A 21,223-nucleotide genomic window follows, 5' to 3' on the forward strand; every position below is an offset into this window, starting at 1 on the left:
TTACCAGGTTTATACGCCCGTACTGCCTCATTGGTTTTACAAACGCATTGTGGATGGCAAGTTTGTGTGGACTCCATTTAGTCACTACGACTCGGCCCTACTGGAGACTAGCCTAAACAGCGGTAAATACTAAAAAAATGTGTTAATTAAATAGTGTAACTTTAGAAATTTAAAAACAATCGGAATTTCCCCATGACAACAGCAGAAAACTGTAAAAAGTCAAATATTACTAAAATCGAATATTTTTTGACCGAGTTATGGGGGTGGTAAATTTTGATCGATGTCAGTATACGAATCTTGGGGTAAGATTTGGACATGAATTTCGACTAAAATATCGGTGTTCAGATTTTAATGCCCGATTATTCTAGAAGTAAAACCATGAAGAAAAAGACAAACTTCGTGAAAATCGGATGAGATTTGACCGATTTACGGGGGTGGTAAATTTTGACCCATGTCTATATTCGAATCTTGGGGTAAGATTTGGACATGAATTTCGACTAAAAAATCGGTGTTCAGATTTTAATGCCCGATTATTCTAGAAGTAAAACCATGAATTTAAAGCCAAACTTCGTGAAAATCGGATGAGATTTGACCGAGTTATGAGGGTGGTAAAATTTGACTCATGTCTATATACGAATCTTGGGGTAAGATTTGGACATGAATTTCGACTAAAAAATCGGTGTTCAGATTTTAATGCCCGATTATTCTAGAAGTAAAACCATGAAGAAAAAGACAAACTTCGTGAAAATCGGATAAGATTTGACCGAGTTACGGGGGTGGTAAATTTTGACCCATGTCTATATTCGAATCTTGGGGTAAGATTTGGACATGAATTTCGACTAAAATATCGGTGTTCAGATTTTAATGCCCGATTATTCTAGAAGTAAAACCATGAAGAAAAAGACAAACTTCGTGAAAATCGGATGAGATTTGACCGATTTACGGGGGTGGTAAATTTTGACCCATGTCTATATACGAATCTTGGGGTAAGATTTGGACATGAATTTCGACTAAAAAATCGGTGTTCAGATTTTAATGCCCGATTATTCTAGAAGTAAAACCATGAAGAAAAAGACAAACTTCGTGAAAATCGGATAAGATTTGACCGAGTTACGGGGGTGGTAAATATTGACCCATGTCTATATTCGAATCTTGGGGTAAGATTTGGACATGAATTTCGACTAAAAAATCGGTGTTCAGATTTTAATGCCCGATTATTCTAAAAGTAAAACCATGAAGAAAAAGCCAAACTTCGTGAAAATCGGATGAGATTTGACCGAGTTATGAGGGTGGCAAATTTTGGCCCATGTCTATATTCGAATCTTGGGGTAAGATTTGGACATGAATTTCGACTAAAAAATCGGTGTTCAGATTTTAATGCCCGATTATTCTAAAAGTAAAACCATGAAGAAAAAGCCAAACTTCGTGAAAATCGGATGAGATTTGACCGAGTTATGAGGGTGGCAAATTTTGACCCATGTCTATATAAGTACGACTCTTGGGGTAAGATTTGGACATGAATTTCGACTAAAAAATCGGTGTTCAGATTTTAATGCCCGATTATTCTAAAAGTAAAACCATGAAGAAAAAGCCAAACTTCGTGAAAATCGGATGAGATTTGACCGAGTTATGAGGGTGGCAAATTTTGACCCATGTCTATATAAGTACGACTCTTGGGGTAAGATTTGGACATGAATTTCGACTAAAAAATCGGTGTTCAGATTTTAATGCCCGATTATTCTAGAAGTAAAACCATGAATTTAAAGCAAAACTTCGTGAAAATTGGATGAGATTTGACCGAGTTATGAGGGTGGCAAATTTTGACCCATGTCTATATACATAAGTACGACTCTTGGGGTAAGATTTGGACATGAATTTCGACTAAAAAATCGGTGTTCAGATTTTAATGCCCGATTATTCTAGAAGTAAAACCATGAAGAAAGAGCCAAACTTCGTGAAAATCGGATGAGATTTGACCGAGTTATGAGGGTGGCAAATTTTGACCCATGTCTATATAAGTACGACTCTTGGGGTAAGATTTGGACATGAATTTCGACTAAAAAATCGGTGTTCAGATTTTAATGCCCGATTATTCTAGAAGTAAAACCATGAAGAAAGAGCCAAACTTCGTGAAAATCGGATGACATTTGACCGAGTTATGAGGGTGGTAAAATTTGACTAATGTCTATATACGAATCTTGGGGTAAGATTTGGACATGAATTTCGACTAAAAAATCGGTGTTCAGATTTTAATGCCCGATTATTCTGGAAGTAAAACCATGTAGAAAAAGACAAACTTCGTGAAAATCGGATGAGATTTGACCGAGTTATGGGGGTGGTAAAATTTGACTCATGTCTATATACGAATCTTGGGGTAAGATTTGGACATGAATTTCGACTAAAAAATCGGTGTTCAGATTTTAATGCCCGATTATTCTGGAAGTAAAACCATGAATTTAAAGCCAAACTTCGTGAAAATCGGATGAGATTTGACCGAGTTATGAGGGTGGTAAAATTTGACTCATGTCTATATACGAATCTTGGGGTAAGATTTGGACATGAATTTCGACTAAAAAATCGGTGTTCAGATTTTAATGCCCGATTATTCTGGAAGTAAAACCATGTAGAAAAAGACAAACTTCGTGAAAATCGGATGAGATTTGACCGAGTTACGGGGGTGGTAAATTTTGACTCATGTCTATATAAGTACGACTCTTGGGGTAAGATTTGGACATGAATTTCGACTAAAAAATCGGTGTTCAGATTTTAATGCCCGATTATTCTAGAAGTAAAACCATGAAGAAAAAGCCAAACTTCGTGAAAATCGGATGAGATTTGACCGAGTTACGGGGGTGGTAAATTTTGACCCATGTCTATATAAGTACGACTCTTGGGGTAAGATTTGGACATGAATTTCGACTAAAAAATCGGTGTTCAGATTTTAATGCCCGATTATTCTAGAAGTAAAACCATGAAGAAAAAGCCAAACTTCGTGAAAATCGGATGAGATTTGACCGAGTTATGAGGGTGGTAAAATTTGACTCATGTCTATATACGAATCTTGGGGTAAGATTTGGACATGAATTTCGACTAAAAAATCGGTGTTCAGATTTTAATGCCCGATTATTCTGGAAGTAAAACCATGAATTTAAAGCCAAACTTCGTGAAAATCGGATGAGATTTGACCGAGTTATGGGGGTGGTAAAATTTGACTCATGTCTATATACGAATCTTGGGGTAAGATTTGGACATGAATTTCGACTAAAAAATCGGTGTTCAGATTTTAATGCCCGATTATTCTGGAAGTAAAACCATGAATTTAAAGCCAAACTTCGTGAAAATCGGATGAGATTTGACCGAGTTATGAGGGTGGTAAAATTTGACTCATGTCTATATACGAATCTTGGGGTAAGATTTGGACATGAATTTCGACTAAAAAATCGGTGTTCAGATTTTAATGCCCGATTATTCTAGAAGTAAAACCATGAATTTAAAGCCAAACTTCGTGAAAATCGGATGAGATTTGACCGAGTTACGGGGGTGGTAAATTTTGACTCATGTCTATATACGAATCTTGGGGTAAGATTTGGACATGAATTTCGACTAAAAAATCGGTGTTCAGATTTTAATGCCCGATTATTCTAGAAGTAAAACCATGAAGAAAAAGCCAAACTTCGTGAAAATCGGATGAGATTTGACCGAGTTACGGGGGTGGTAAATTTTGACTCATGTCTATATAAGTACGACTCTTGGGGTAAGATTTGGACATGAATTTCGACTAAAAAATCGGTGTTCAGATTTTAATGCCCGATTATTCTAGAAGTAAAACCATGAAGAAAAAGCCAAACTTCGTGAAAATCGGATGAGATTTGACCGAGTTACGGGGGTGGTAAATTTTGACCCATGTCTATATAAGTACGACTCTTGGGGTAAGATTTGGACATCAATTTCGACTAAAAAATCGGTGTTTAGATTTTAATGCCCGACTATTCTAGAAGTAAAACCATGAATTTAAAGCCAAACTTCGTGAAAATCGGATGAGATTTGACCGAGTTATGAGGGTGGTAAATTTTGACCCATGTCTATATTCGAATCTTGGGGTAAGATTTGGACATGAATTTCGACTAAAAAATCGGTGTTCAGATTTTAATGCCCGATTATTCTAGAAGTAAAACCATGAAGAAAAAGCCAAACTTCGTGAAAATCGGATGAGATTTGACCGAGTTACGGGGGTGGTAAATTTTGACCCATGTCTATATAAGTACGACTCTTGGGGTAAGATTTGGACATCAATTTCGACTAAAAAATCGGTGTTTAGATTTTAATGCCCGACTATTCTAGAAGTAAAACCATGAAGAAAAAACCAAACTTCGTGAAAATCGAATGAGATTTGACCGAGTTATGAGGGTGGCAAATTTTGACCCATGTCTATATAAGTACGACTCTTGGGGTAAGATTTGGACATGAATTTCGACTAAAAAATCGGTGTTCAGATTTTAATGCCCGATTATTCTAGAAGTAAAACCATGAAGAAAAAGCCAAACCTTGTGAAAATCGGATGGGATTTGACCGAGTTATGAGGGTGGTAAAATTTGACTCATGTCTATATACGAATCTTGGGGTAAGATTTGGACATGAATTTCGACTAAAAGATCGGTGTTCAGATTTTAATGCCCGATTATTCTAGAAGTAAAACCATGAAGAAAAAACCAAACTTCGTGAAAATCGAATGAGATTTGACCGAGTTATGAGGGTGGCAAATTTTGACCCATGTCTATATAAGTACGACTCTTGGGGTAAGATTTGGACATGAATTTCGACTAAAAAATCGGTGTTCAGATTTTAATGCCCGATTATTCTAGAAGTAAAACCATGAAGAAAAAGCCAAACTTCGTGAAAATCGGATGAGATTTGACCGAGTTATGAGGGTGGCAAATTTTGACCCATGTCTATATAAGTACGACTCTTGGGGTAAGATTTGGACATGAATTTCGACTAAAAAATCGGTGTTCAGATTTTAATGCCCGATTATTCTAGAAGTAAAACCATGAAGAAAAAGCCAAACCTTGTGAAAATCGGATGGGATTTGACCGAGTTATGAGGGTGGTAAAATTTGACTCATGTCTATATACGAATCTTGGGGTAAGATTTGGACATGAATTTCGACTAAAAAATCGTTGTTCAGATTTTAATGCCCGATTATTCTAGAAGTAAAACCATGAAGAAAAAGCCAAACTTCGTGAAAATCGGATGCGATTTGACCGAGTTATGGGGGTGGTAAATTTAGACTCATGTCTATATACGAATCTTGGGGTAAGATTTGGACATGAATTTCGACTAAAAAATCGGTGTTCAGATTTTAATGCCCGATTATTCTAGAAGTAAAACCATGAAGAAAAAACCAAACTTCGTGAAAATCGGGTGAGATTTGACCGAGTTATGAGGGTGGTAAATTTTGACCCATGTCTATATAAGTACGACTCTTGGGGTAAGATTTGGACATGAATTTCGACTAAAAAATCGGTGTTCAGATTTTAATGCCCGATTATTCTAGAAGTAAAACCATGAAGAAAAAGCCAAACTTCGTGAAAATCGGATGAGATTTGACCGAGTTGTGAGGGTGGCAAATTTTGACCCATGTCTATATAAGTACGACTCTTGGGGTAAGATTTGGACATGAATTTCGACTAAAAAATCGGTGTTCAGATTTTAATGCCCGATTATTCTAGAAGTAAAACCATGAAGAAAAAGCCAAACTTCGTGAAAATCGGATGAGATTTGACCGAGTTATGAGGGTGGTAAATTATGACCCTTGTCTACATAAGTACGACTCTTGGGGTAAGATTTGGATATGAATTTCGACTAAAAAATCGGTGTTCAGATTTAATGCCCGATTATTCTAGAAGTAAAACCATGAAGAAAATGCCAAACTTCGTGAAAATCGGATGAGATTTGACCGAGTTATGAGGGTGGTAAATTTTGACCCATGTCTATATAAGTACGACTCTTGGGGTAAGATTTGGACATGAATTTCGACTAAAAAATCGGTGTTCAGATTTTAATGCCCGATTATTCTAGAAGTAAAACCATGAAGAAAAAGCCAAACTTCGTGAAAATCGGATGAGATTTGACCGAGTTATGGGGGTGGTAAATTTAGACTCATGTCTATATACGAATCTTGGGGTAAGATTTGGACATGAATTTCGACTAAAAAATCGGTGTTCAGATTTTAATGCCCGATTATTCTAGAAGTAAAACCATGAATTTAAAGCCAAACTTCGTGAAAATCGGATGAGATTTGACCGAGTTATGGGGGTGGTAAATTTAGACTCATGTCTATATACGAATCTTGGGGTAAGATTTGGACATGAATTTCGACTAAAAAATCGGTGTTCAGATTTTAATGCCCGATTATTCTAGAAGTAAAACCATGAATTTAAAACCAAACTTCGTGAAAGTCGGATGAGATTTGACCGAGTTATGGGGGTGGTAAATTTTGACTTATGGTTATCTCTATATATAAAACTGTTTGTCCTGACTAACTGACTGGTGGAAAACTGCCTTAAGGCGGGGTTTCGGGAAATTCCTCCGCATGTCTGAGAAAATCGCGTAAAACGTTTGTAAGAAAATTGTTTGTGGATCCATCTGCCACAGATGACAGATCGGCGATGTCTCCTTGCATTACACATTTAATGACAAACTTTTAATATACATATAAAAAATGTAGGCTTGATTAATGCTTGACTAAAGTCTGAAACCAACTTATGGCAAAATCTGGTAATATAATACTATATATGCATTCCTGTCACCCGCAGATGACGCCGATTCGTTGAGCATCGTACCCGTAGAGGGTGGTCGCTATGATGTTAACATTAAAGAGCGCACCAAGACGCCCGTTTTCTGGGAGGGCAAAGCCATTGAGGTGCGACGCTGTTCCTGGTTCTACAAGGCCGGAGATGGAAAGTACGTTCCATATGCGGAGCAAACAGCAGCCGCACTGGAGGCAGAATATAAACGTGCTACGGAAACAAACGAATGGCATAAAAAGATACCCCTGGCCAATGGGGAGCAGGTCACCATGCATGGCCCGAGCGTCATAGTGCACTTCATGCCACCGTCGAACGCCGACACGTGGGGCGGCAGCGTGCAAAGCTCAACACGGCCGCTGGTTGTCAAGCGGGATTTAAATGATTTTAAAATACAACAGGGTGAATCTCAGCGTGTGGATCATTTGCTGTTCATGGTGCATGGCATCGGCTCCGCTTGTGATCTAAAAATGCGCAATGTCGAGGAAGTCGGTAAGTGTGCATCTAACAACAGCCCAAACATATTGAAAACTATCTTCATTTACAAAATGCTTTGCAGTGGATGATTTTCGCAACATTGCGCAACAGCTGGTGCAGTCCCACTACAAAAACTCCACGGACATGGGCCTAGTGGGTCGCGTTGAAGTGCTTCCCATTGAATGGCATGGCCATTTGCACTCCGAGGAGCTAGGCATCGATGAGAAACTTAAATCCATCACTCTGGAATCCATACCACGATTGCGCAACTTCACCAACGACACATTGCTGGATGTGCTCTTCTATACCAGTCCCAAGTACTGTCAGAAGATCATGAACACGGTGGCTGATGCATTAAATGAGGTTTATCTGAAGTATCGCATGCGGCATCCTGAATTCAATGGCGGTGTTTCGCTGGCTGGCCATAGTCTCGGCTCGCTTATACTCTTTGATCTGCTGTGTCACCAGGAGCCGTTGAAGGAGAGCGAAGAAGAAAATAAGGTAAGGCGTACCCAAAAAAAATCCAAAGACTCCGACCAAACGAAAAGAATTCTAATCATTGGGAAAACAGCAGCTCTTGCCTGGCCTATTCTTAGCTACCCACAAATAAATTAATATTTAAGCTTAATTTTTGGCAGGAGAATCCGGATCAACTACCACAAAAGCAGGGCACCGAATTGAAGCACGTACAAATTCCCAACAATGATCAAATGCTGCCCAAGCAGGTCAGCTATGCCATGGGCATGGGAATGGTGGGAACTGGACAGCCAGTGATTAACTACACGCAGTTGATTTTCCATCCGAAGAAATTTTTCGCTTTGGGCTCTCCAATCGGCATGTTTGTGACCATACGCGGCATCGATAAACTTGGCCTCGACTTTCGGCTACCCACCTGTCCAGGGTTTTACAATATATTCCATCCCTTTGATCCAGTGGCGTATCGCATTGAAGCGCTGGTCAATCCAGACATGAAGGGCATCCGCCCGGTACTGATTCCACATCATAAGGGACGCAAGCGCATGCATCTGGAACTAAAAGAGACTATGACGCGAGTTGGTGCGGACATAAAGCAAAGATTCATGGACACTTTCAAAACCACATTGGACAGCGTCAACTTCTTGGCCACAGTCACCAAGGTCAAGAAGGAGGCCGAGGAGTCCCTGGAGAAGGAAATACACTCAGTAAGATTAAAGCAAAGCAGTTTTGGTGACAAAACTGAAATTGGCTAACCAATTTTATAGACCTCTTCGCAGGTATTCCAGGAGCCAAGTGAAGGCCAGGATGAATTGTCAACGACAACCACTTCGACGAAAGGGCGTAATCGCACCGACTCCGAGTCCACGACAGCATCAGATCCTGAATTCGTTGAGCTCGACTTTCCATTAGGTAAATTAAACGACTCGAAACGCGTGGACTATGTGCTGCAGGAGGCGCCGCTGGAGTTCATCAACGAGTATATCTTCGCACTGAGCAGCCACGTTTGCTATTGGTGAGTGGTGCGTTTCTTTTTGTTCAAGCTTATTTCTAATTGTCTACTTCATATAACAGGGGTTCAGAGGATACCATTCTATTTGTGATGAAGGAGATCTATGCTGGCTTGGGCATTAGCACCGATAGCCAAGTGCCACAGCAGTCCATGACCATTGAGAGGCCCAGCTCACGAAATAGCAGTGCGAGTCAGTCGCTGTTGCCGATGTGAGTTGACATTTGGATACACTCTCTTAGACCCATTACGTTTTTGCATCCTATACTTACAAATGCTTAGAGACAATTTATTTAACTATGTTATTTGTTAGCAAAATCATACAAAGAATTTTTAAAATGTGCAACTCTAACCTGGTTAATGGTTTTATGAAATTTAGAAGTCTTGCATTGTCAGAATAACGTACGAAAACAATCTGCAATTGAACGATGTTCCAGGGAGAACATTTTATGACTCTTTATATATAGATACTGCATATCCACTCTGTGCTGTTGTTCTTTTTGTAATATAACTTTGTAATTTGTATGCTAATTAAATGTGAATTTCTATTAATATCAAATAATAAAATTATGCAGCACAAGCAAATAAACTTTAGTTTGAATTATTCAAAATATCTCTTATCGATAATTTGGGCGTAGAACGCTTATCGCGAAAGTTTGTGGGTGGCTATGAAAAAACAATCGAATGCAGGTTTTTAAGTGTTGGAAAAGATACTTACTTATCGTCATCGGTCGACCACCACAAATTATCGCTCGACTACCACCAATCCACTCATTACTTTCTATTTGTTGTAAATATTTATTTAAAAAAATGTCCATAGTCCATAATGAGGCATTAAAGTGTAAGCAAGGCTCCGTGCATGTTGGTTAACGCAAATAAAATCACATTTGTGTATTTTCTACATGTAAAGTGCGCGCACAAGGACGGTCCCGAGCTGTCGTCGACATCGTCATTTCGCTTTAATTTCCCAGTGCCAAAAAAAAAGTCAAAAAGAGCTGCTACTGCTGCCTGCAAGTGGTGTTGCGCGCGAAATAAAAGGCAATATCTGGTTCAAGAACCATTTAGCAATTAAATCTGCAAAACGATGACGAAAGCGACTATGAAAATACAGCAGGTGAGCAGCAAAATAAGTGAGCAATTGGCCAACAACAATTTGCAGCGCTTCAGTGACTATCAAACGCCACTTGCTCGCTCGCCTGCCCAAATATGAATGTTTGTACATGCAAGAGTGAGAGTGTCGGTTCTCATTGTTATTGTTGTTATTGTTGCTGCTGCTGTTGTACATAGATGCAATGGTCAAAGCTTATCTGTTTGACGCTTTTGTATGTTTCAGCTATAAAATCCATTTTATTTATGTATGGGAACGGAAATACTCACACAAAGCTCGGACAAAGCACAAACTGCAAGATTAAAAAAATACATGCCAAACAAATACACCTAACGCAACTTCGCCGCCAAAGCTCACAGCCGAACAGAACGAACACAAAATGAGTTGGTTACGTACAAGTCCATTGCGTCAGAGTCTTACCCGCAATAGTGGCAGCTCTGGCAGCGGCAACTCTAGCGCTACAACAACCCTGCGTCAACGGCCCATAGACGCAGCTACAGACTGTGATCCGCGCGCTTGCTATGATAGCTTCTGCAAGCACTGGCAGCAGGCGCATGAAATAATTCAGCATCCGGGTCCGCCCACGCATGATGATGTGCTGGGCGTGGTCTCGCATTTGGATTACATGGTAACGCTACTGTTAGTCGAGCTGCACCATTGCAATAAGGTGTCGCTGCCCACTGCTGACTCTGCGCCACCGGCGGCGCCCTGCTTGGAGTATCTGCTCAGCGAGAATCTGCTGGACAAGCTGTACGAGTGGGCCAGCACAACCGGTCGCTATGCGAACGCCGTGCGTCTGGAGCAGCTGAAGCTATATGAGCTGCTCGTGAGTCACTCGCGGCATCAGCTGCTGTGTCACGAGCCATTTCTGCGGCCGCTACTCAAGATTCTCGCCTCTAGCCAAGGTGAGATCTTTCCGCCCGATCTGGAGAAACGATTGGTGATCCTGCTCAATCAGCTGTGCGTAGTGCTCATGCAGAATGTCCATCTGCTCGATCTATTCTTCTTCTCGGCACAAACTCAGGTGCAGGAGCAAATACAAAACGGAAGCTTAGCTGCGCCCAAAAGTGGCACCACAACCAAGTGAGCTTTAGTAAATGTCGCATCATTGCATTACACAATTATTAACATTTATTTTATTTGATTTGCTTAGTTTCATCATCTTCTCGCTGCTTATACCGTACGTACATCGGGAAGGCAGCTTGGGTCATCAGGCGCGCGATGCGCTGCTGCTGTGTATGGCGCTATCGCAGAAGAATTCCAATATCGGCCACTATATAGCACAATACTCGTCCATTTGTCCACTGCTGGTCACCGGCCTGGGTGGGCTCTACTCCCGCCTGCCGAATAGCATCGAGATCAGTTCCATTGACTGGCATCGCATCACGCCCGACGATGTCACCGAAATACCGGAACTAACACTCTTCATGAATGCGCTCGAGTTTTGCAATGCGGTCGTACAAGTGGCGCACGAGATGATTAAACAGCAGCTGCTGGACTTTATGTACCAAGGATTTATTGTGCCGGTGCTGGGGCCGGCCATACTGCAGGTGAGTCTCGCTTTGAGTTGTGCTCTCACGTAAAAACTTGTCTTCGATGCATTTCTGTGGTGTTGGTTACAAAATTGTCACTTGTCCCTGGTGCTCTTGTGTCTGTGTGTTTGCTTTTACTTATAAATTCTATTGCTACGTTTATACGCAAGTCGTTAATGCAATATGTCAGCATTATATATTATAAACTTGACGCATATTATTCGTTAAAACCCGTATAAAGAAATACTTTTTAAACGTCATAATAAGACTATTAGAGCTGTTGTGGACTATTTTCTTGATGTTTGTCCCATCATTTATTTTTTAGCCAATTATAATTATATTGGTTAATCGATTATACAGTCTTGATCTAATAATTTTCTTTTGATTTATCTTTTCGAAAAGAAATAGGCCTTAAGATTTTAATACACTTCGCGATTTCTTTGCGGCATAAACGTAGTATATAGTATGTGTGATATCCTTAGTTCTTTTTGGGCCCACCCAAAGCTAACCAAAACACCTCGCCTCGAAATCTCGAAACAACTTTTTGCGCTCCAAATTGCAGACACTGAAGGGCAAACATTTTCAGACGAATATCGACTCACAAATTTCGGCCATGTCTTATCTGGATCTGATATTGCGCTCCATAACTGAGCCTGGTCTTATGCGTGCCTTTGTCAAGTTTTTGCTGGATACGGAGAAGTTTGACGGTGAACGGATTTTAGATGCTCTCGTAGAGCGTCTCCATTCGCCGGATGCCAACCTGTGCATGGTGACAATGGCTCTGTTTGATACGCTGCTGGGCTTACACTGCGAGGATCTGATGTTGGAGCTCTTGCTGAAGTATTTGTTGCCTGGGAAGCATGTGCCCATATCGCATCGCCACAAGATCAACAAGATCGATCCATATCTGAACACAACCGAGTTCTTTTTGGATCTCACACCAGACGTGATGAAGCGCGCCCGTGACCTGGCGCGGCCCAAGAGCATACAGGACCATGTGGACCCTGCAGCGGCAACGGCCCCATTAGCCGTCATGCTGCCCAGTCTGCCCTCTCCGGTCATGAGCAAGACGATTGGCGCCAACTGGAACTACTACGGCCACTACACGGGAGACAGTCTGTATGCCAATGTTCAGGCCTATCTATTTGAGGCTCATTCACGCATCGCCCAATGCCAGCGCGACTGTGCCAAGTGGGCGAATAGCTATCGCTATCAAAAATGGCCCCGACAGGGCCAGGCACGTGCTAATGCACATGCCCTTGAGCTGGCCAAGCAGTTTTTCAGTGAATTTGCCTCAGCAGCTCCGATGGCAGCAACAGGGGTCAGCGAATTGGGCGAGAAACAGCTAGATAGCTTGCAATCAATAGGCGAATCCAGCGGCTATGAATCGTTCAAGTGGCGACCTGCCGATGAGGATGCTGAAGGCATAGACGTGACCACAACAACAGCTACAAGTGACACGGATCTAGAGCATAACAACAGCAGCAGCATCAGCAGTGGACGACGCGATTCCTGGCGCATCTCGCACAGCACTCGCAACGAGCTGTTACTCACCGATTTGGATTTTTCGGAGGATTTGTTTGCGCAGGGGACCGTAAGCTTAGGTGAGTCTCAGACGAACACTTTCATGGAATGTACCAAGATTCGCATGTTTATATCGATTCTTTTAGGTCCTTTTCTGAATGCCATTTGGAGCAAACTGCAAACCTTTACGAGCAACTCGTTGTACGTCAATCTGCATTTAACCGGGTTAATCACGCGACTCGCCTGGTATCCATTGCCGCTCATCCATTCGTTGTTGCTGCGCTCCGACATTGCCATCACCTCGGACACGCCATCGTTCCATCAGGTGCTGCGCATGCTCAAGCAGCAAATTGATGCAGAGCTGCCGGTAGCTGAGAACTCACTGGAGATCATCGATGTGGCGCGCTCGTATCTGATTGATCGCGAGTTCCGTTTGGTCAATGCGCGCAAGATTACCGACAACGCACCAATGCACCAGCAGCATCAGCAACAGCAGCTGCAATACACAACAAATCCCACACAGCAACAACAGGCGCAGCAGCGTTCCACCTATGCGACGCTTTCGGCGGCAACACCTGTGCAGGCCTCGCCCACCAGCGCCTACGATCCCTTTCGACGCAGCGATAACAAGCGTCGCAGCATTAGCAAGTCAATATCCAGCATGTTTAGCCGAAGATCCACATCATCCACTGCGGCAACAAATACGAATACGGGTATGTGATGCCACGGCACCCTTCCAGATATAAAAAAAATTGCACACTTATTTACTCTTTTAAACGAACCAAACAAATTCACAAGAAATCAAAACGCAGCAGCGGATGTTGGACTAAAGCCGGTTTTGGGATCTTAACCATCAAATTCACACACACTCACAAATTCATCCACATTTTAGAACATTTTTTTAAAATACACTGATTCCAATGGCCGGAGGATTTGTAAATGAATGTCATTTTCAAAAACATATATTCTTGATTTTGAGTATCGTTAGCCAAGTCAATAAACGGAACAGCTATCCGTGCTCCCTTCGATTTTTATGAATCATGCTCCGGTGACTGTTTTCTGTTGCAAAAGCAAGATTCCTGCTTAAAAGATTGCGTTGTGCGGCCGATAATTTTATTGTAAACAAGCATTTTATATATATATATATGTGTGTGTGTGGGCGTGTGTGTGTGTTAGTGTATGCATGCATGTATGTATGCAGCTTATTTGTCGCTGTGCTGCAAATTTAAAAAAAAAAAAAATTTTTACCAAGTGCTCTCCTCCTCGATTCTCAAGAATTCAAGTCGGGTCTGCTGTTTTTCATGCTTAGCTAGTAAGTGATTTTTTTTTTTTGGTGTTTTTTTTGGTAATATTTTTTTGTGATTATTGTGTTGTTGTTTTTATTTTTTGTTAATAATTTGTTGTTCATTTACTTGTATGTACATATATATGTATGTATGTTTGTACATATATGTATGTATGTAGGTATGTGTGTGTGTATGCATGTATGTATGTACGTATGTGTGTATGTATGCATGTATGTATGTACGTATGTGTGTATGTATGCACGTATGTATGTACGTATGTGTGTGTGTATGCATGTATGTATGTGTGTATGTATGCATGTATGTATGTGTGTATGTATGCATGTATGTATGTAGGCATGTGTGTATGTATGCATGTATGTATGTAGGTATATGTGTATGTATGCATGTATGCATGTGGGTATGTATGCATGCATGTATGTATGTGTGTGTACATGTATGTAGGTATGTATGTATGTGTATGTTTGCATAAATACAAACAAACATGCATACACACATATACAAACATGCATACATATGTGTACATGCAGCATGCACGCAAACATATTTGTACGTACGAATATATTTACATATGCAAAAGTGCAATTTCACGAAAGCCCGGCTAACGTGCACCACATAAGGTAATTACGGCTTCTTTCAAAGATACCAGAGCTAAATGCCTCTTTTTATTAAATGACACAAATGACAAAAATGCTGGCCAGTGGAATCTAGTCTATTACACTACACAACACACGTAGATTTTGTGCAATGTCTGCAGACGTCGTTGCTTATAATCAATTTGTCTCTTTTTTTCTTTATTGTGTTTTTTTATTATCGATATGAAAAATTTTCCACTACGAAAATCTTAGCTTCATCTGGCTTATCACAAATTTACGCATTCTTCACCGGTAAATATTTCACGCTTACGTAAAAGTTCTATAAATATATATATATTATGATATTACCCGTAATACAACCCAACTAAAAACCAAAAAATAAATACGTTATAAGCTATTTAAGCTGTCCAGTATGTTGTCGACTCCTGTAGCTTTGTACATATGTTGCTCTAACGTTCCCACTTATTTAATAATTTTTACTATTTCTCGTTGTTGTTGTTGCAGTTTAATCCTTTACATAACTTTTTCATTCGAGACACAACTAACCAAAGATAAATTTTGCAGGCGCAGCATCCACGCTGGTGGGTGGCAATAACGGAGAGGTAAGTGGACGCGGCGCCGCACAAGAGCAATCGAGAGGCAACACCTGTGAGACGAGTCTGAGCACCGCGCCACGTCAAGAGGCACAAACGGTGAGCAGCAGCAACAGCTCAATTGGTGGCTCCACGCAAACATTATCAGCGACACAGTCGTCGAGCACATTGCACGGCGTGGAGAGTGGCTTACAAACGGGCAGCTTTAACTCGGAGCCAGTGTCCCTGGATTCGGTGGCCTCCATGGGTATTATAGCCAACACCAGCGGCACAGAGCGATCACGTGATTTGGCCCTGTGTGCCGTACTGCTGGACGAATGGCTAAAGGAGCTGGCCGCAATTGCGCTGGAGCAGAGCGTTGTGCTGGTCACGGAGCAATTGCTTTGACAACGGACAGGCAGTTATGCAATACACAATGGTTATCTGATTTGTTGGCGTTTATTTATTTAACCAGTTCAATTATTTTTAAATTAAACCTATTATTTGCTGTTAAATTATCAATATTGTGTTAGTGTATATGTGTATTTTAACCAATTCGTACGAACAAAGTCGCACTTTTGAACAGATTTATCGCAAAACAAAACAAAACACTCGTTACTCTATTTAGTATATAAGGTTAAAGTTGTAAACAAAAATCGTTGCTAGCTGACAAACAGACAATTTTTAAGTGTTCAAATGTAAAAAATTATTCTAATTACAAGCAATAGGCATATACATATTATATATACACCTATATATACATAAAAAAAAGAAAAGAATAGAAGAGTAACCAAGAGAGAATTATACACCACAACATACCATTTAAATATGTATACATATGTCTATTTTTGCAATATATATTTTATGCTTTTATGTATATACGACATGAACTTATAAACTTTTTAAATAACATAAAAGTATTAAATTGGTCCAATAATTCTAATAATTCAACTGTAAAGAGTTTAATTCTTGGCACATAAATGTTTCTGTGCATAACATTTAATTTTAAATTTTGAATTTGCGCGCCAATAAAATTTGTTAAGTCCGGTAACACTGTTTGCGCCTGCATAATGTCGATAGCTAAGCCAGTGTTGTAAAAGACACTCATTGGCTTCTTCTGATTAGATTGTGAAATAATACGAGAAGTAAATAAATTGATATTAGCGCAAATACTAACACACGTGCAGTACAAACATGCAGAAAATGCTGGGCAGATTGCAGGCTAACGTGTTACGGCCAAATGGCACGGCACTGGCATTTGTTATACGACGACAGGCATCAACAACCTCAGCAGCTGCTAAGCCAGCAGCAACAAATCTGGCGACCACATCAAAAGGTAACAGCCCAAGTAATATATGCTTTTATAAGTTGATTTATTGATTGCTTTTCCAGAATTTCGTGAGCGTCAGGTGCGTTTCAACATCAAGAACGATCAAACAGATGGGCGACCCCTATACCTGGATGCACAGGCCACAACGCCAATGGATCCGCGCGTCTTGGACGCAATGCTACCTTATTTGACCAATCAGTTTGGTAATCCGCACTCGCGCACACATGCCTATGGCTGGGAATCGGAGCTGGCTATGGAGAAAGCACGCGACCAGGTCGCTAAACTAATTGGTGCCGATCCCAAGGAGATCATCTTCACTTCCGGCGCCACAGAATCCAACAATATTGCAGTCAAAGGAGTAGCTCGTTTCTATGGCACCAACAAGAAGCATGTGATCACAACACAGACCGAACACAAGTGCGTGCTGGACTCGTGCCGTGCACTGGAGAACGAGGGCTTTCGGGTTACATATTTGCCGGTTAAGACCAATGGAATCATTGACCTGCAGCAGCTGGAGGCGGCAATGACGCCTGACACATCCCTCGTTTCCATTATGACAGTCAATAACGAAATTGGCGTGCAGCAGCCAATTTTTGAGATTGGCAAGATGTGCCGCTCACGCAAAATTTTCTTTCATACGGATGCGGCGCAGGCCGTGGGAAAAATACCCTTAGATGTGAATGCAATGAATATTGATCTAATGTCCATATCGGGGCACAAAATTTATGGTCCCAAAGGCGTAGGCGCCTTGTACGTAAGACGCCGACCGCGTGTGCGCCTCGAGCCGATACAGAGTGGAGGTGGCCAGGAGCGCGGCTTGCGCAGCGGCACCGTGCCCGCCCCTTTAGTTGTGGGTCTGGGCGCAGCGGCCGAGCTGGCACTGCAAGAGATGGACTACGATAAGAAGTGGGTCGATTTTCTGTCCAAGCGCCTGATGGACAAATTAACGACAGCTCTGCCACATGTGATACGCAATGGCGATTCGGTACACACATACAGCGGTTGCCTCAACTTGTCCTTTGCCTACGTCGAGGGCGAATCGCTGCTGATGGCACTGAAGGATGTTGCGCTCAGCAGCGGCTCTGCCTGCACCTCAGCATCGCTGGAGCCGTCGTATGTGCTGCGCGCCATTGGCGCAGATGAGGATCTGGCGCACAGCTCCATTCGCTTCGGCATAGGTCGCTTCACCACCGTTGAGGAGGTCGACTATACGGCCAACAAGTGCATCAAGCATGTGGAGCGACTGCGCGAAATGTCGCCACTGTGGGAAATGGTGCAGGAGGGCATTGATATAAAGACCATACAATGGTCACAGCACTAGCTACCCACAAATGATTATTGTTGCAGTTGCTGCCTAAGCAAATAATTTGAATACATTGCACGTTCGACGCAATTGAAAGGTGCTTGTTTAATTTTATTTTGTACACAGAAACCACTTAAAATAAGCTTAAGCTGAACTAGGCGTCAAGTTAAGGTGAGCGCAAAGTGCAAATGCTAAATAGCAATTCGCATGGCTGTACGAATGGACAAAGTACTGCGGCTGCTTCCAACTTCCAACGGCGGGTCAAAGTTCAGTTGGCTTTCTTTTTGGTGTCGCCGCCCAAGATCTTGCGACGCAGCGCAAACATATGCAGGTACAGCTGTGGAAAGATGGGAATGTAGCCCAGCATGACAATCCAGAGGAGCGCGTAGTAGGAGAAAGTGGCATTCAATTTATTGGGCATCTCCAAGCTCCAGACGCTGTGCTCCTTGGCATAGCGCTGTGCCCACCAGAAGCACAGAAGTTCGCCAGTCACGCCGATCGGATAGAGCGCAATGAATGTGGTGTATCTCAAGAAGACCACAAACTTTGGCACCACCTTGATAATGTTGAGGGCATAGAAACCATAGCGAATGATCTCTGTGATGGCCCAGGCGAAGAGCGCAATAGGCAGGCCGGGCGACACCTTGCCCGTTGGTGTCGCCATCACAACGCCAACGACAACCATCATCCGGCTAAACACTTGGAAGGTGGTGACCACAGGATTTGATTTAACCAACCCAAATACCGCATTCAGGATCTCCACAAATGCGGCATTCTGGAAAATGATGACGGCAACACGCGTGTAATCCCACAGCGTTATCTGTGCACGAAACTGGGGACCCTGCAGCACATAGTAGTTGACCAGCTGATACAGGATGTAGCTCCAGCCGCCCACTTGCACGGCATTGTATGCAAACAGGTAAAGTTTTGTCAAAGACGACGGCTCTTTTGAAGCCGCTTTGCTCGGTTTGCCTGCTACCTTTCCGGACATTTTCAACTGTCTGTGAACTTTCACCCTGTCAGCAGCGTATTACATATGCTTTAAATTGACTAATCGCTATAACGCAACAGCGCGATATTCGTCCGCTACAACTGATAGCCCCACTTTCACCTGACGGCTCGATAGAAGTTGTTTTGTGCATTTTTTACCAAAACAGTATCGATATGTTCTTATCGATAGGCATACACACATACACACACATATTGTATTGCTGTATTGCTTAAGCTACCGACGATTCAGATTGAAAATAACGAATTGATAATCGATAGACAATGTTAACAAACATCTGTTCTGTTATTGTACTATTTTGGCTGTAGTGCCAGCATTGGTTAACAGCTGTTAAATTTAGTTTCGAACGTCGTATTTATTGTATATGTTTTTATCTTCTAGGCGCAATATGGTAAAACATATTTTGTTTCACTCCAAATATCAAAAATATTTGCTCCTTTTATAGTAGTATAGAAGAATTAATTATTGTAGTTTAACCCGAAAGAAATTAGTGCGCGCTCGTAATAAGATTTCAGCAAATGTTAAATTCTCGAGTTGTTAACAGCTGCTTGTCATGTGTTGTTGCTAAGCATTGCTGTTCGCCTGCTGAAAACCGAACCGAAAACCGAACGTGTCTGAAAAGTCTGGCACGGTCTGTGCACATGGGTCGGACATACACCTGCTTGCACATGTGGGGCAATTCTTTCCCCTTTTGCTTTGCTCAATTGTCGCTGTGTTGCCGGTCTTATAGCTTCTAACTTGTATGATCACGGGGCTTGCAGCAAAATATCCCATAAGTTGTAGCTGAGCAAAGGTACTTACTAATTTATAGTTTCAATGAAGATATGAATCGTTAAAAAAAACTTCAGCATTTATGCTCAAGTATGTATGTGCATATGTAAATACATATGTATGTACAAAATTGGTTCTACATGCGGAGCTTTGTGCGCAATGGCAGTTTTGTAATCAACACGTGCTGTGTGGGCGGAGGCCTGACAACCACGCCTACCGTCAAATTAATTTGCAAGAACAGTTCTCCAGGCCCAGCGCTATTATCATCAGCTGCCTTATCAACAACTGGCGTCGACTGGTCGACCGAGGGTTGCGACGTGGTGACGGTCGATTCAATTGGACTAGTTTAGACAGCGCCCACAAAAAGGCCGATTGGACAAAGCAGGAAAAACGAGACCCCGCCAAAAGTGAATTCCCTCTTTTTTACCAAGCGACCAGCAAAAATAGCTAAACGATATCTCATCACTTTTAACACTGGTGGAGAAGGTGCGGCCAAGTTGTGTGTGCGAACGAGATGGCAGCTGTTACAGTGGCAGGGGTTTGGTTCAATTGCCATGCGACTGGTCGTCAGTGTATGTGTATGTATGCCTCTACTGTGCTTGTATGTGTGTTTGAATGTTTGCCTGCTGAGTGAGTGTTGCCGTTTGCTCTTTTGCCGACTGCAGTGATAAGTAACAGTAGTCTTAAGCGATTATTACTGGCAGTTAGGCAAATTGTTGAGTTGCAGCTTTGCTGTCTGTTGCTGTTGTTGCAAGGCAACTCAAACAGGTTGTTGCCCCTTATGGATATTACTTGCAGTGTTTTTATATACATATGTATATTGCATGTATGTATACATGTATTTGCATGTAGTCATGTTTGTTATTAATTGGGGGCTTGACTAGCGACACGGCAATATCATTTGCAGCTCTCGCTAACGTACCACAGATGGCGCTGTGGCAAATTGCAAATTTCCCTGGCCAAGCTCGGCAATTACATTCAACAAACAGGCTGAATACGCCCCCAAATGCGCCCGGACATGCCCCCAGCGACTTGCCAAGCGTCACAAAAAAAACCTCTGCAGGCAATAGCAATAACAAATATGTACATACATTCACACATGCATACATGCATACATACATATATACATACGTTCATGTGTACATGTGTACACACTTGGTAGGAAAGCAACAGCGACATGTTTGTTTGAAATTCTAACGCAAACAACAGAGCTCTTCACCCCCCCTCGGCACACAGACACACACGTTGCAGCAGTCGCACGAACATTTTGCGCAAATTTGAGTAGTCATTTTGTTTGTTCACATCACAGGCCAACAGAAATGACGCCAACAATTGCGATTGCGACTACACAACTACAACTATGCATGACAGAACGGTTAGATGGCTGTGGCTGTGGCTGTGGTTGTGG

General features: G+C 41.9%; 4 protein-coding genes across 11 annotated transcripts in view; 3 read left to right on the forward strand and 1 right to left on the reverse strand.

The window, feature by feature from the left end:
- Nucleotides 1–9,287, forward strand: part of LOC115760264 — a 33,764-nt gene extending 24,477 nt beyond the window's left edge. The window contains exons 3-9 of one of the 5 annotated variants that reach the window (XM_030701530.1): nt 8–122; nt 6,816–7,298; nt 7,366–7,784; nt 7,907–8,464; nt 8,537–8,772; nt 8,832–8,978; nt 9,080–9,287. In XM_030701530.1, coding sequence (XP_030557390.1) covers nt 8–122; nt 6,816–7,298; nt 7,366–7,784; nt 7,907–8,464; nt 8,537–8,772; nt 8,832–8,978; nt 9,080–9,167 — 2,046 coding nt within the window. In that variant the 3' untranslated portion in view covers nt 9,168–9,287. Of the gene's footprint in view, nt 1–7; nt 123–6,815; nt 7,299–7,365; nt 7,785–7,906; nt 8,465–8,524; nt 8,773–8,831 lie in introns of all 5 variants that reach the window. The other 4 variants (XM_030701533.1, XM_030701529.1, XM_030701532.1 and 1 more) reach the window with 4 other exon arrangements.
- Nucleotides 9,288–9,533: 246 nt separating this feature from the next.
- On the forward strand, nt 9,534–16,111 carry LOC115760295 (UPF0518 protein GJ17503). Of its 4 annotated transcripts, XM_030701578.1 has the most exons (8): nt 9,534–9,607; nt 9,677–9,880; nt 10,100–10,957; nt 11,028–11,424; nt 11,969–13,010; nt 13,077–13,643; nt 15,083–15,121; nt 15,395–16,111. In XM_030701578.1, the coding sequence occupies exons 3-8, from the start codon at nt 10,254–10,256 to the stop codon at nt 15,808–15,810; spliced, it is 3,165 nt and encodes a 1,054-aa protein (XP_030557438.1). In that variant the 5' UTR covers nt 9,534–9,607; nt 9,677–9,880; nt 10,100–10,253; the 3' UTR covers nt 15,811–16,111. The 4 variants fall into 4 exon arrangements, with proteins under 4 accessions (XP_030557438.1, XP_030557440.1, XP_030557441.1 ...); XM_030701580.1 differs by having other exon boundaries at nt 9,540–9,880; nt 11,993–13,010; XM_030701581.1 differs by lacking the exon at nt 15,083–15,121 and having other exon boundaries at nt 9,540–9,880.
- A 400-nt stretch (nt 16,112–16,511) lies between these two features.
- On the forward strand, nt 16,512–18,125 carry LOC115760296 (cysteine desulfurase, mitochondrial). The gene is made up of 2 exons (XM_030701583.1): nt 16,512–16,738; nt 16,795–18,125. The coding sequence occupies exons 1-2, from the start codon at nt 16,597–16,599 to the stop codon at nt 18,051–18,053; spliced, it is 1,401 nt and encodes a 466-aa protein (XP_030557443.1). The 5' UTR covers nt 16,512–16,596; the 3' UTR covers nt 18,054–18,125.
- LOC115760297 (very-long-chain (3R)-3-hydroxyacyl-CoA dehydratase hpo-8) lies at nt 18,116–19,154 on the reverse strand. Its single transcript, XM_030701584.1, has one exon. The coding sequence runs from the start codon at nt 19,024–19,026 to the stop codon at nt 18,304–18,306; it is 723 nt and encodes a 240-aa protein (XP_030557444.1). The 5' UTR covers nt 19,027–19,154; the 3' UTR covers nt 18,116–18,303.
- Nucleotides 19,155–21,223: the final 2,069 nt, after the last annotated feature.

Source organism: Drosophila novamexicana, unplaced genomic scaffold, assembly GCF_003285875.2.
Source record: "Drosophila novamexicana strain 15010-1031.04,08,12 unplaced genomic scaffold, DnovRS2.1 tig00000387-arrow-pilon, whole genome shotgun sequence".
Taxonomy (NCBI): Eukaryota; Metazoa; Arthropoda; class Insecta; order Diptera; family Drosophilidae; genus Drosophila; species Drosophila novamexicana.